General features: G+C 48.5%; 1 protein-coding gene across 2 annotated transcripts in view; it reads left to right on the top strand.

The window, feature by feature from the left end:
• Positions 1 to 24: 24 nt before the first annotated feature.
• The window catches only part of TMEM201 (transmembrane protein 201), a 29,240-nt gene continuing 16,525 nt past the window's right edge, over positions 25 to 12,739 (top strand). The window contains exons 1-6 of one of the 2 annotated variants that reach the window (XM_055703892.1): positions 25 to 399; positions 6,581 to 6,701; positions 7,355 to 7,549; positions 9,396 to 9,572; positions 10,190 to 10,581; positions 11,054 to 11,257. In XM_055703892.1, coding sequence (XP_055559867.1) covers positions 299 to 399; positions 6,581 to 6,701; positions 7,355 to 7,549; positions 9,396 to 9,572; positions 10,190 to 10,581; positions 11,054 to 11,257 — 1,190 coding nt within the window. In that variant the 5' untranslated portion in view covers positions 25 to 298. The remainder of the gene's footprint in view (positions 400 to 6,580; positions 6,702 to 7,354; positions 7,550 to 9,395; positions 9,573 to 10,189; positions 10,582 to 11,053; positions 11,258 to 12,739) is intronic. The other variant, XM_055703893.1, reaches the window with a different exon arrangement.

Raw genomic sequence — 12,739 nt, 5'->3', positions numbered from 1 at the left:
GGGAGCAAGCAGCAGCGGGGAGCGGGGTCCCGTCGGCGCCGGGCCAGGCACGACGGGCAGCCCCCCGCCCCCGGAAGGGCAGCAGCCCGGCGGGCCGCCCCCGCGGCCACGATCTCGGCCTTTGCGGCGCTGACTCACGGCGCCGCCGCACGACTCCGGCCTTTCGCGCCGCGCCGTGACTCACGCGCGCGCCCCCGCCGGGCCCGAGGGGCGGGGCGACGGCGGGGGGCGGCCGCGCCGCGTACAAAGCGCCGCCGCCGAGGTGCCCCCGCCGGCGGCGGGCCCGCGCGGGGCCGGCATGGAGGGAGCCGCGGCGTTGCTGGGCCGCTGCCCCGCCGGGCTGGGCGCCGCCGTCTGCGCCGCCGCCGCCGGGCTGCTGCTCTACCGCCTGGCGCGGAGGTAGGGGCCGGGCGGGCGGGTGCTGCGGGCCGGGGCGGCGCCCGCGCCGTTAGCGCAGGCCGTTACCGGCGGGCGACCGAAATCTGTTGGTCTTGGCGCGGCCGGCTCGTTCCCCTCGGCGGGGCGCGGGCGCTGGGGAGCTCCCCGAGCTGGCAGCGGCGGCCGGAGCCGGCGGGTGGGCGGCCGGCCGCGCTTCGCCGCGTCCCCGGGGCCTGTCCGGGCCTTTGTGGGCGGCAGCGACCCGCGGGGCCGGGGCCGTGCGCTGGAGCTGGAGCCCCGGGGCGCCGGGGCTGCACCCCTCGGCTCCCGGCGCCTTCGAGGCGGCGCAGGGCGGGCTTCGCCGCCGCGGGCCCCGGGCGGGGAGGGGTGCGGGCCGGAGCGATGCGGGGTGCGGGCCGGGGCGGCACCCGCGCCGTTAGTGCAGGCCGTTACCGGCGGCCGACCGAAATCTGTCGGTCTTTCCTCTCCTTAGCTGCAGGCGGCATTCCTGACCTTTAGAACAGACCGATGGAAAACAAAATTCGAGAAGTACCAGGAGAGAAATCAGGACACAGATTTCATAAAAGGAGTAAAGCTCAGTTGGACTGATTTTGATTTTGCATAGCTTGGGATGTACGTAGGAGTATACGGAATAAGACCAGAACAGACTTGAGCAGGCCGCTCAGCTATCGAGTGCTGCTGTCGGAGAAAAAGGTGCTCCCAAGGGCTCCACGTGTTTAGGTTTGCTTCAAGTTGGCACTCAGAAATGGAAGCATGTTTCTGCATCCGAGGCGAAGTACTTCCGGTTTGCTCTAAAGCATTTGCTCTTTATATAACCAGATAAATGATCAGTGGCATATTAGCCCATGTGTAAGACTTGGCATTTTTAGGGCAGCTAAGGAATACTGGTGGCCTAAAGCAATCCCCAGTGAAGCAGGCAGCAGTTCTTTGACCCAGTTGAGGCTAACATGTCTTGTGAGGGGAAGAGACTGGATTTGGTTCGCATTGAGTTCATCGGAAGGTCTCTAGAATGGAAATCGTTTCTTCCCAAGCCCTTGAAAACTGCTGGTGAGCTGTAAATATTTCCAGGAGGTGACCTCGGTAATTCTTTGAGGCTATGTATTTGTGTTTTCCAGTACTGTTCTGATATTACCTGATGTGTTACTTTGCCTTAGTTAAATGTATCTTCCAAAGTCATCAAGGAGGACGGCTTTATAAGGGAGCGATCCACGGACATGCTGCTGCTTTTATCTTTGGTGTTAACGTTATGATACAGCTCTGCTTCGCTCCATTTTCAGCGTGAGTGCACTTATGCATCTAGCATGATGCTTTTACCACCCCCTGTAGAAAGGGAAATAAAATAGATCAGAACAACTTAGCAGAAAGTAGTTCTGGAATCACTGTCAATATGTGGGGTTGCACTGCTGTAACTGTGCCAGCATCTAAGCCTGTGCTTTTTGTATCAGGGAGAAAAAAGATCTGATGCCTGAATATGCAGAGGAACTCCTTAAACCTTGTGAGTTTGGGCCAGATACAAAACCTCTTGACATGTTTTGTTGTCTTTTTTCAAGATCACGGCTTGGCTACTTCTTTGTTACATGCTGTTGGAAGTTGGGTGGCTGAGTTTAAACCAGCAGCTGTAGCCACATTTCCGCCTTCTCCTGATGGTTAGCTACTGACATGTCAGTACCAACATAGAGCACCCCATGAGGGTCTCCTTCCTTGGGGATTCTCTGGGTCAGTGATGGCAGAGGTTGCTCCATCTACAAGTGAAGTCAAGATAAGCCATCGCTCGCTCTGGAAGAGGTTGGTGGGAACTCGGGAGCTGCTGTGCAGCTAGTTCATTTAGTTGAGAAGCCAGTCTTGGATACAGACATGGCAAAACGAGGCACCTTTTCTAGAGGGTCCTGTCCTGATGGCTGGTATTCTCTATTAGAAGTTGCAAAAGCTGCAGTTTCATAGAAGACAGCCTTTGAGGGGGACAGCACAGGAGGTGGTTATGCCTGGGTCCACGTCCCTACCCAGGTCTGCTGAGCATCTGTCGCTGTTAGGGCACCAAGTCTGACTCTTGGGAAAGGATCGGCTGCATTACAGCCTATGATGCTGTACTAGAAATCTGGTCTTGTGGCTAAATCTTCAACGCTGTCTACAGCTGCTAATTCTGAGCAAATGCATCTATGATACAGTTTGCCTGCTGGAATCTAGATAGCTGTGATGTGTTTTTCTCACATTGGAAAGTGGGGTTAGTGTTGGGTCTGCACTGGCAGACCCCTTCACTGACAGGTGATGGACACGGGCACAACTGGGAATTACGGCAGCTCGGTGCGCTGCTGCCCAGGAGCTTCCTAACCGTAAGCTGAGGTCTGTATCAGGTTTGATGTGCTCCTCTTGACTGGGTCATCCTGGCCGTACTGTGCCATGGGCTTGGTCTGTAGCTTGGAGCATTGGCAGCTTGGTTATATCCAACTGCCATCAGATGGTGTTCTGATCAAAACTGATCTGTGCAAAAGAGCTCCCCTTCCTCGTGTTTCTTCCTTCAGATTTGCTGGCACAGACGTTTGTATAATGGCTTTGTAATCCACTTGCCAGAGTGGAGTGTTGCTTCAAATTCTTTCAATGGAGAACTGTTTGTTTGGGTTTTTTTCTTTTAATCCTTGGCAGAGGATGAGGGTAACCTAACTGCACGTCCACCTGTGGCCTCTCTTAAGAATGTGAAAAACCAAACATCTTCACCTTCTGACCTAGCAGCAAAGGAAGGGGGGGAAAAGATGTAAATAAAAATATTTAGAAATCCAGTTTATTATTAGCAGGTAACTGATTTGACCTGCACTTACCAGGGAGACTGTTGTTTTGGCAATGAATTAAAAGTCTGGACTGAAGCGTGACCTTAAATGTATGTATAAATGGGGACTAGTGGAGAGTGTTGGGAGTTGGAAGGAATGCAAGTTCCCTCTTATGTTACATGAGAGACGCAAACTAGTTGCTCAACAGTGTTTGTCAATGGGTATACCTGCAGTCTGATTTTTGCTAGCAGAAGAGTCTGATAGTCTCTCACAAAGCAATATTTTCTCATGTCTGAGCAGTATCAGACATCTAGATGTCGATCTCGTAACTGAGTTACTCCAGATATGTGCCCCCCCAGCGTCTTAGACAAAAATCTTCTACCTGTAAACCAGTTTGTTTAAAAAAAAAAAAAAAACAAAACAAAAAACTGGGATTTTTTTTAGCTTGTATGGGTGTGCAGGCTACATATTGAGTTGACACGGGAAGTCATCTGTTAATGGAATCTCTCTGTGTAGTAATTCATTCAGTCACTTCTTGTTGCTCGGGTTTTATTTTGCAGGGTGGTTCTTTGTCCAGTGAAGCTAGTTCAAGTTAATACAGTGTTAGATTATGAACTCCTTAAGGGATGATTTGCCTAGTGTTTTGCAAGGCATTCAGCACATGGTAAATGCTTAGTTTTGCGTTGTCTGTCTCATAACAGAATGTCTGACTTCAGAAGCAGTGTGTGCTCTAGCTTATTATGTTCAGCTGCTGCCTGAATTCAGTCACGGCGTATATAGTTCCAAAGTCATTAAATCTCTATTTGAGAGTACATTTCCAAATGCAGTACTTGTTTTTTGTTTTTAAAGTCCTGCCCAACTACTAGAAAATTAACACCCTACCTACACGTTCTTGCCTGAATTGACCTTTTGTGTTTTTTCTTCTCTTTTTTTTGCATCCAGCAGGTTGGGAACTTACGATTTTTTTTCTGCAACTGTTTCTATGGCAACAGATTATAAGTTCACAAAAGGAAGGATTATTGCTTTTAACCCAAGTAATCCAGGATTTAGCAATTTCTTTTACATATTTTTTGAGAATAAATGGCTGCTGTTTCAACCTTGCTAGCACTTCCTCAGCCTTGAGTGAGAAATGGAATCCTGTTTAGGAAAGATAGAAAAGTCTTGAGTATACGAAGGATTTGGTCTCTTGATGCTAGCAAGTTCTCAGATAAGAGTTTGGCACTGGTCCCTTTTTTGCTTTGTAGCATGCATGCTTTAATAATTGTTGGCCTGTGCTTTCCGTTTCTGTGCTGTCCTTGAAATTAGTGCTTCTACCTACTCTGTCATGTCACAGAAGTTAAGGTGGCAGGTAGAGACTGAAGTGTGGCCTGTCTTATTTCCATGGGTGCCAGAGGATGGTGCTACAGTGGCATGAGGGTGGGATTGTAGCAATTTCTACGGTAGCAATAACCTACATCAGAGGGTGGAGTTCAGGTGGGGCTTGCTATCAAAAGTCCATGCTGAAGGTGCAGTAGAATTTATATCTTGGTGGTTAATGTGCTGAAGCCTATATGTTATATTTCCATAGCCTTTACACCTACGATAGTGAGATGAAACTAGTACCAACAGGTGTAGCTGTCCACCCTTCCTATGGCTGCTTTAACACACGGTTTGCTTGGCTTTTCAACGTTGGTAGCTTGTGGGTAATTTGGATGAGCAGCTTAGGTTTCTGTTTGGTTTACGAGTTTTTTTGGATTTTGGGGGCTGGGGTTTTTTTGCCTGTCAGCTTCAATAGTGGTATTTTTAGCTTGGATCACTTACTGTTTTGAGCCCCCTTGGCAATGAAGAAAGTTGAGCAGCCAGTATTCATTTTAAGAGGGGTGTGGGTTTATGCATCTATTTTGAGATAAGAATTTGTCACCCTAGTAGCTCCAGCCATTTTCTTTCAGCATCTGGCAGGGAATCCTTGGTGCACTCTGGCTTTTTAGGCTTCTTTTCTGGTGCTTTCAAGCTTATCCTTGTCATTAGTACTTAAACAGGATGCTCAAGCATCACTTGGGGGTTTCATATTTTATGAGCCAAGTTTCAAGACATGGTCTTGAAATAGTAGGGAAGAAGTCTCAATTGTGGGCATCCAGCTATAAAGGTGATGGCTGAGAAAGAAGCCAGTTAGTTAAGGAGAGAACCACCTGCCCGTTCAGTTGGAGGGTGCCAGTCGACATTTCTGCAGCATTCAGGAGATGTTTTGCTACAGAGTATTGTAGCACCAGAGAACATTTCCTAGAGCAGGGAGAAGTTACTCTCAGCTGGTGAGCAATTCAGCTGCTGTTAATTGCTTTCCAGGCCCTCAGTGAGCCTCCCTGCTCAGTTGCTTTCACTGCTGTCCAGCGGGAGCCAGCTGACCCCTTGATGGTTAGGCAGAAAATGGGGCTGGTGGCAGCTGGATCCATCTGCCTGCATAGCTGCCATAGCCAGTCCCTGCCTGGGCTTTGCCTGAACAGCTGCCCTGCCTTGGAGCTGTGATTGGGCCTGGTTCTGATCAACCCAGACAGCTGGGCTGTGTTGCCTTGACCTGCGAGGAAGCTTCCTCTTGGGTATTGCACCAAGTTTCAAGACAAATACGGACCTTTGTCAGCACGCAGGCTCAGGGGTCCAGGCCACTGAAGTTCTTTGCTCAAACATCTGTCACAATCTGTTGTGATGTGGCCATGTCACAGCTGTCCTCTTGTAGTGACTTGTTTTAACAGGATTGTTTTAAAAAACAAGGGGCTCATAGATCCAGGTCTCTAGTCTTTATCTCATCAGTTCCAGTGCATAAAAACTGGGGAAGGCATGTGGATTCCTCAGTTCCATATGTATCTAAAACTGTGAAGAAACAGCTACTTCCAGTGCCTGAACTTTGGGATAATTTGATAGACCTTTGTCCTTGAAAAAATTTCTAACAAGCAGGGCACATAAAACTGTAACCATGTGCCTGCTTTCTGGGTTTCTGAGTACCACCATATGCAGTTCTTGTGGACTGTAACTTCCATCTCCCAAAATCCTGTGTATTAAGAAGGATTCTATGAATGCATTTTGTAGTAAGTAAGCAGCTACTGCACCCTTTGCATATAGTAACAATGCTGATTATGGACAGGGCTTGCATCCCCAGTACACCTCTGAAAAACAGTGAGGTTATTCATGAGGTTGTTTAATTAAAGTTCTGGCATGTCCATGGTGTTAGCACAAAGATAGGAGCATCAGGCAGAATTTATTTCTACTTTAACAGTCCATCTTTTCATTGCCAAAATGACTACTCTGAGTCGTATCCTTTAACATACTGAATGGGAAGACTGATTGTTATTCCAGCCTCTCCTGCATTTCCCTGTTTGAAAGCCGTCGCTTCCCTGTACGTCAGCTGAGTTCAGTGTTTATGCTTGACGCGTTTCCTTTCCTAACAGGAAGAAGCCCACACATGTGACGGTGAACTGCTGGTTCTGCAATCAGGACACGGTAGTGCCGTATGGGAATCGCAACTGCTGGGATTGCCCCAACTGTGAGCAGTACAATGGGTTCCAAGAGGTACAGTGACAAACGGCTTGAAGGGTGGCTGGGAAGGCACATGCCCTGTGGCAGAGTGGTTGCGGGAAAACCCTGCTCCTCATTTGAGATGGTGCAGGCCCAGTGCAGATGAATACCCAGTGTTTTGACAGCTGGCAGCGCTGTACTGCACACCTATGAACTTAGCAGCTGATCACTTGATCAAATTGGAGAAAGAATCCACTGTACTGGGGTGTGCTGACATAGAATGATAAAGACAAATTTTCCCCTCTTGCTTCAAAGGGCAAAAAGGGCCTTGACATTTTCACCAGTATCTTTTAAGAATTATTATTATTTAAAATATATGGAATAATTCTCTGGTTTTGTATTTTAGAACAGCTGAATTGCTCTATTTAGGGTATTAAATAAATAAAGCCTGTCTTAAGCCAGAATCCACCAGCACCAGCTGCTTGCAATAGGTGTACAGAGCAGTGGAGAGGTGGTTTGAAGAGTTTTTTCTTCTGGTTTGTGTTTTTTTTTTTTACTTACTACTTTTGTTACATAGGTGAATGCATGAAGTATAGCGCACCTGACAGAGCGTCGGGCATCTTGTTAGCAACCAGGGGGATACCTGGCTTTGATTTTACAATCTGATGTTTGCTTTCCCTCCTGCCACCCTTTTTGCTTCTTGTCAGAATGGAGACTACAACAAGCCCATCCCTGCTCAATACATGGAACACCTTAACCATGTTGTGTCGGGTGGTACAACTTTTTGTGATCCTACTAAACCACAGCAGTGGGTGAGCAGCCAAATTTTGCTTTGTAAGAAATGCAACAACCATCAAACCACAAAGATCAAACAGCTGGCTTCATTCTCACCAAGGGAGGAGGTAAGTGTTCCTTAGGGACTGGCCTCACAGGAAAATGTTTGTTAAGGCACTCCCCTGTGTGTATCTGCTATTCCTGCTCTGTTTAATCTGTCCTGCAGCCTAGTAAGCAGGGGAGATAGGAATTTTTCGGTGTGCTATGGAATGATGCTCCAGTAGTCTTTGCAAGCAGTATGTGGCACTGCAGTGCAGAGAAGATTGGTGATTAGTGTTGCAAACTTACCTGATCCTACTCCAAAGCCAGATTACCATGGCTTGTTCTAGATAGACAGTGGAAGTTGAAGCTTGAGCCCAAAACCTAACATGCATGTTGCCGAGGTCAGCTTACAACTCCAGTACTTACCACTGACCCAGCTGAACTTACAGGATCTGGTAGGCACAACAGCCCACTCGTCACCTGGAAGCCTTAATAGATTTTGTTTTTCCTGAGGCCTTGGCTGTGCTGCTCCACTTTTACTAGTGGAGCGGGAGAGGAATCCTGTGCAGCCACATCATCTCCGTGGTTAGGCATTTCTTCCTAGGAGGGCAAAGGGATTTTACAGTTATAGCAGCAGGATTTCCTGCTGAGCAGCCTCTTGGCCTTCCCATTACTTAGTATGCATGGAGGGTAGGATAGCAGGGTTTCTCCCTCACAGTTTTATGGATTGTCAAAGTTTCGTGCAGAGAATTCAGTGCTGCACTCCTTAACTTTCAACCATGGTCAAGCCTTGGGGTTGTATGATGGCACTGTAGTGGGATGCATTCACCTTCTGGACTGCCTAATCCAGTCTGCTTTGTGTAATTGTAATGAGTTTAATCAGGATGACTCCCAGAGAACAGGTTTAAATTTGGTCGTGCTTAATGGGAACATCTTCAGCTGATTCCCTTTCCTCAGCTTTATTTCTAGTCCCTGCCTCTTGCCAGACCTATCCCCTAGCTCAAGTAACACGAGCCTTTGGCCCTCTTTCAGGCATTCAGTGAACCGCAGTGTCTGTGCCAGCTAAGAAACACAGGACCGTGTTACCCAGTGTGGTTAGATGCGTGTGTCAGTGGCAGCGGTAGCCTCTCAGCATCGCTGGCCTGTCCAGTCGGGGTGAGCCTGCTGCTGCTGTTCTCGCCCATGCGATTCTGTCTCGGTTCCGGCAGATGGAGCTTATGAAAATACTGCAGCAAGCCCTTGGGCAGCTAAAATGCATCTTCTGCTTCCCTCTCCCAAAGAAGCTGCCGGCTTTCATCTGCATGCTTTTGGTGTAAGGATCTTGACAGAGGCTGGGAGTGGAGTTAGAAGAGCCCTAGAACCCTCTGTGATAAGTGATGGGTCCACTGTAGTGATGCTGAAAAACCTGCCTTGGGCCCTACTCACTGTTTTTATGAGTGCTGTTAATGATTTATGGAGCTCATCTCACCAGGGTCTTAAGACAATGACAGCCTTTGAGCCTGGGGCTGGAGTTTTGGAGGGAGCTTGTCTCTCTCCGGCACGGTGGTGTGAAGGGGCAACAGGTCTTTTGTGCCCTCTCATTTGAGGAGGGGAAGAGCAGTACTAGTTTTTAGTATCATCTTCTGTGTTGGGTTTGTAAGGTATCCACAAAGACAGCTAAATGAGGCCACAGAAATCGAACATCCTGAAACTGGGCCACAGCAGCTTTCTCCAAGAGCTGTTTTGTCTCTGCTAGGACATGGAGGCTGGGTCAGCTGTATGCAAAGCTGGTTGTATAGCCGGCCTCCAGGTTGGTCACTGTTCAGGCCTGGTTTCAGGGGGCTGTTCCTCTGGAGACTTGGAAGCACACCTTGCTTGCATGTCACTACCAAGTGTAACTGGTGAGGGACCTGCAGTTCTCACCTACATTTTACTCTCCTGTTCTCTCACCAGGGCAAATATGATGAGGAGATTGAGGTATACAAGCACCATCTGGAGCAGACCTACAAGCTGTGCCGTCCATGCCAGGCTGCTGTGGAGTATTACATAAAACATCAGAATCGGCAGCTCCGGGCGCTGCTGCTTAGCCACCATTTCAAATGCCGTGAAACAGACAAGTCCCCTACTCAGGTACACGGGGAAGGAGATGAGGGAAATTAAGGGGAAGTGCAGAGAATGAGGTACCTCTGCACCTGGGTTTGCTGCCAGGAAAGGAAGGCGGTGGCCGTCAGGCTCTCTTAACTCCAGCAGCTTGGGTGCACAGCAGAAGTTTAGAAGAGCACAGGACAGTTGCCACAGATGCTCCTGACATTAGTTTGAGGTTTTCCTCTTACCTTCTGGCAGTTGTACCGAATGACACCAGCAAGTCCAATGTGATAATAATAACGGTGGCAGGAAAATAGTGGGAAAGGCAGAAAAGGGGAGGTACGGAAGCAAATTTATGGGTGCAGTGCAGGAACCTACTGAGTACATGGTGGGGCGGGAAAGAAGAATGATGGGAGGTGAATTATGACCTTCTTGCCTCACTGCCCTGCCTGTCCTTGGCTTCTGCTCATAGATCTGCTGTTGCTCTTTGCTACATCTACAGCATCCTGTGTGGTGTCAAGCCCAGTACAGAGACTAAGAAAGGACTTCATTAAAACTGTCCAGTAAACCATACAGTCTGGAAGTGTTTCATAAAGCACCGTTTCAAAACCTTACTACAGTTCATTCAGCTTCTGACAAGGTGTTTCTCCCTTCCTCTGCAGAATTTATGTTCGTCCTCCTCTTCTGCTTCCATAACCACACCAGCTCAGGTGATATTTCTGCGGTTCTTAGCCTTCCTCAGCTGTGCGTTCCTGGTTCTGATGGCCTTGTATGGGTCAAGCGACCCCTTCTCACTCAGCACAGCAGTCCCTGCTCCTCTCTCCTCTGGTCCAGCGTCCATTCGGAACAGGACTGGCACAAGCTCGCTTGCAGACTTGGAAAATGACACTTCTGTGACAGTGGCAAGCTGGCGGGAGCTGCTTCGCCTGCTCCCAGAACAGATGGTGGAGAACCTGAGTGCCGCATGGGCTTACGGGAAGAATCACCAGATGGCAGTTGCTGTCCTTGGGCTGTTCACCTGCTTGTTGGCCATGTTCTTAGCTGGACGGATCAGGTGGGTGTGCTCTTCTCTTCTGTTTCACTTAAAGGAAAATGTGTTATGTCAGAGGTCTTTTGCATTGTCTTGACTTGGTGAGCCAGGGGGTAAACATTTGTCAGAATAGCACATGCAGTACTAGGTAGCACAGTTCTCCTTGTAATTCTTTGGGTTGCCAGTCAGCTGGATGGAGACGGCAGAGCTTGCTTTGGATGTGTCCCTTGGTTCGTTCAGTTTAAGCTTGAATTACTGTGAATGACAAGCTTGCTGTGCAGCTCTGTAATCTGGTGGAAAATGGGACTGATCTATTCGGGCACTTGCCACAGCAGTGGGAAGGGTTGCAGATGATACAACTGTAGTAAGGGACATACACAACCTGCTCAGTGTGTGTACCCTCTCCACCTTCCATCTCCGTGCCCAGGACCAAGGGGGTTCATTGGTGTTTAAACTCTTACCTTGTGTCACGTTTGGTTTCTTTTTGGTCTTGCAGGCTCCGGAGAATTGATGCGTTTGCTTCAGTCTTGTGGTTTGTAGTGATGAGCCTGCATTTAGCTGAGAGGTACCTGAAGACGGAAACAGCCAACTGGCTAGACACAGCCAAATTTGGCACCACATCCTTGTGCTGCTTGGTGGGCTTCACCGCAGCAGTGGCCACGCGGAAGTCAACGGGCCATCGGAGATACCGGCCCCGAAGGTCAGAGCCAGAGCAGTGACGCTGGGGGAAGGAGGAAAAAAAGCCTTGTGAACTCTTTGCGACTGGTGCTTCTCTTTCCTCTTTTTATTTCCCCTTCCTCTGTTTCTTTTTTTTTTCTTTATCAATTAGATAAGCAGTGAAGATATTGTCTTCCTTCTATACATAATTTTTTTTCCCCATCCTTCTTTCCCACTGTGCTAGCTGCTTGGAGCATTTCCACTGCTGGTGCTAGCCGTGGAAGCTATTCCTGCTGCCTCCATTCTCCCTTCCTCCTGAATCCTGCGTCAGCAATGCAAATATACAACTTTCCCAAAGCCTGTTCTTCCAGCAGCTGCTTCACAAACTGCTCCATAAATGCAGCCTCCTCCCCATTCTGCTTCTCCAGCCAAAGAGATTCTGGCTTCTCCTGTCCTTCTGGTTCTTCTCACTGCCTGTCCATCCTTAGCCAGGCACAGAGGAATCCCCTGCCTTGATCCACCATGGGGCCCAGGCCACCTTCAGTTTTCTAATGGTGCTGGTCATTTTAATTTCGAACTGATGGGAACTTGCCTCTGGATTCGAGTCCTCGTAACGTGTGCTGTAGTAACTCTGCATGGTGTACAGGCGTGCGAGGAGGGGACCGCATGTAGTGTGTAACCTGGTTCTTCTTGCCTTCCACTGTGTAGCATCACTTAACTGCATGTTCTCACTCTGCCATTCTCCTACGACTCCTATTTTAAATGGAGAGGCGTCCTTAAGTGCTTTGGACTGACCTTCATTAATTTATTTAAAAGGGTGCTTTAAAAGGTTATGTAGCTCAGGGTGTCTTGATTGAATATCTGAATGTATTCAGCTGTTTTAGGCTAAATTTTCAAATCTACCCGTGGCTGTTGCTTTCATGCAGGTTTTGAGTTTTTTACCCACCACCCCACCACCCCCCTGAGGAGCATGTGTATAAAACCCACAAATGGATAAAAATGTGTATGTTCCTCTACTCCTATAGCCTTAGAAAGAAAAGAAATACAGGGCTAATAGCCTCATGCTATGGTATATGGTCAGCTGTTTTTATACATCACTATTTATTCAGTCAATGTTTTCCTTATTGCTGATAGATACCTGTGCTAGATTAGGAGGATGTGCTGTAGGAAGGGGTGGGAGCCTCTGCTGTGGGACTGAATGGCAATAGAGGTGGATTTTTCCTGTTATTTGGAGGGGTTCTTTTTTTGATGTCTGGCATCGGTGCTAAAGCTGCTGAAGAGAAGGGTCTGGAAATTGTGACTTGGAGTTGAGTGCCTGGCGGTCCTCTGCTGAAAGCTGGGATGACTGGATGTTACTGTGTGAGGAGGAAGGAGCTTTCAGCTGCTTGGGCTTTTGTAGGATTAATTTCTTGGGGGCCCTTAGGATAAGCAGTCTGATTATCCTGCACTGTTTTTTGCAAGGCAGTCCACTGAACTTCTCATTTGAATTTGGGTCTTCCAAGAGGAAATAGCATTGTTACAGAAG

This window comes from Falco cherrug, chromosome 3 (genome assembly GCF_023634085.1).
Source record: "Falco cherrug isolate bFalChe1 chromosome 3, bFalChe1.pri, whole genome shotgun sequence".
NCBI classification, from domain to species: domain Eukaryota; kingdom Metazoa; phylum Chordata; class Aves; order Falconiformes; family Falconidae; genus Falco; species Falco cherrug.
This window is presented reverse-complemented; position numbering and strand designations above follow the sequence as displayed.